The sequence below is a fragment of the Neopelma chrysocephalum genome, unplaced genomic scaffold, assembly GCF_003984885.1.
Source record: "Neopelma chrysocephalum unplaced genomic scaffold, ASM398488v2 Primary Assembly neopelma1_80772, whole genome shotgun sequence".
Taxonomy (NCBI): Eukaryota; Metazoa; Chordata; class Aves; order Passeriformes; family Pipridae; genus Neopelma; species Neopelma chrysocephalum.
Window position 1 is genome coordinate 1 of NW_020912197.1, and position 810 is coordinate 810.

Genomic DNA, 810 nt, shown 5'->3' on the forward strand with positions numbered 1-810 from the left:
CCTCCTCGCCTCTTCCGTGACATTCCCGACCATCCCAAAGAAATCCCGGAGCCGGGAACGCTGCAATTCCAGCTCGTAGGAGAAACTCCTATTCATGGAATCCACGGATCCGCCCAAGAGCTCCAGTCGCTCTTCCAAGCTTTCCATCCTCCCTCCCAAGCGTTCCAGGAGTCGGGAATGATGCTCCAGGAGCAGCTGGGAGCCGTTGCCGGCCACGGAAAGCCGGGATAATTCCAGCTGAGAATGGTCTCCCTGCCGGTTCAGGGAATCCCGGAGTTCGGCCACGGCCGCATCCGTCGCTCCCGCCCGGCTCTGGAGCAGCTCCAGGAGTTCCTGGAGCCTCCGGAGCGTCGTTCCCGCCCGGAGCAGGGAATCCGAGTGGTTCTGGAGGAGATCCTGGAGCCTCCAGACGTGATCCAGGATTTCCCCCCGGGCCGGGAGGAGCAGGAGTTGGAGCTGAAGGTCCCGGAAGGTCTCGTTGAGGCGTTGGATGTTCCCGAGGAGAACACGGAGATCCTCCGGGGAGGGATGAGGGCGGGAGGCTGGGAATGGTGGGAGAGGGGTGGGAATGGCGGGAGAGGCTCCGGGAATGGGGGGGATTCATCTCATCCCATCCCATCCCATCCTGTTCCATCCTATCCCGTCCCATCCCGTCCCATCCCATCAGAGAATCAGAGAATCAGAGAATCAGAGAATCGTGGAATCACAGAATCACAGAATCACGGAATCAGAGAATCATGGAATCACAGAATCACGGAATCACAGAATCACAGAATCACAGAATCACGGAATCACGGAATCACGGAATCA

General features: G+C 58.9%; 1 protein-coding gene across 1 annotated transcript; it reads right to left on the bottom strand.

Moving 5' to 3' along the window:
* Positions 1-3: 3 nt before the first annotated feature.
* Positions 4-542, bottom strand: LOC113979460 (scavenger receptor class A member 5-like; the record flags this gene model as incomplete). The annotated part of the gene is made up of 1 exon (XM_027706844.1): positions 4-542. A coding segment is annotated over one exon (539 nt), but the record flags the coding sequence as incomplete, so codon positions are not given.
* Positions 543-810: the final 268 nt, after the last annotated feature.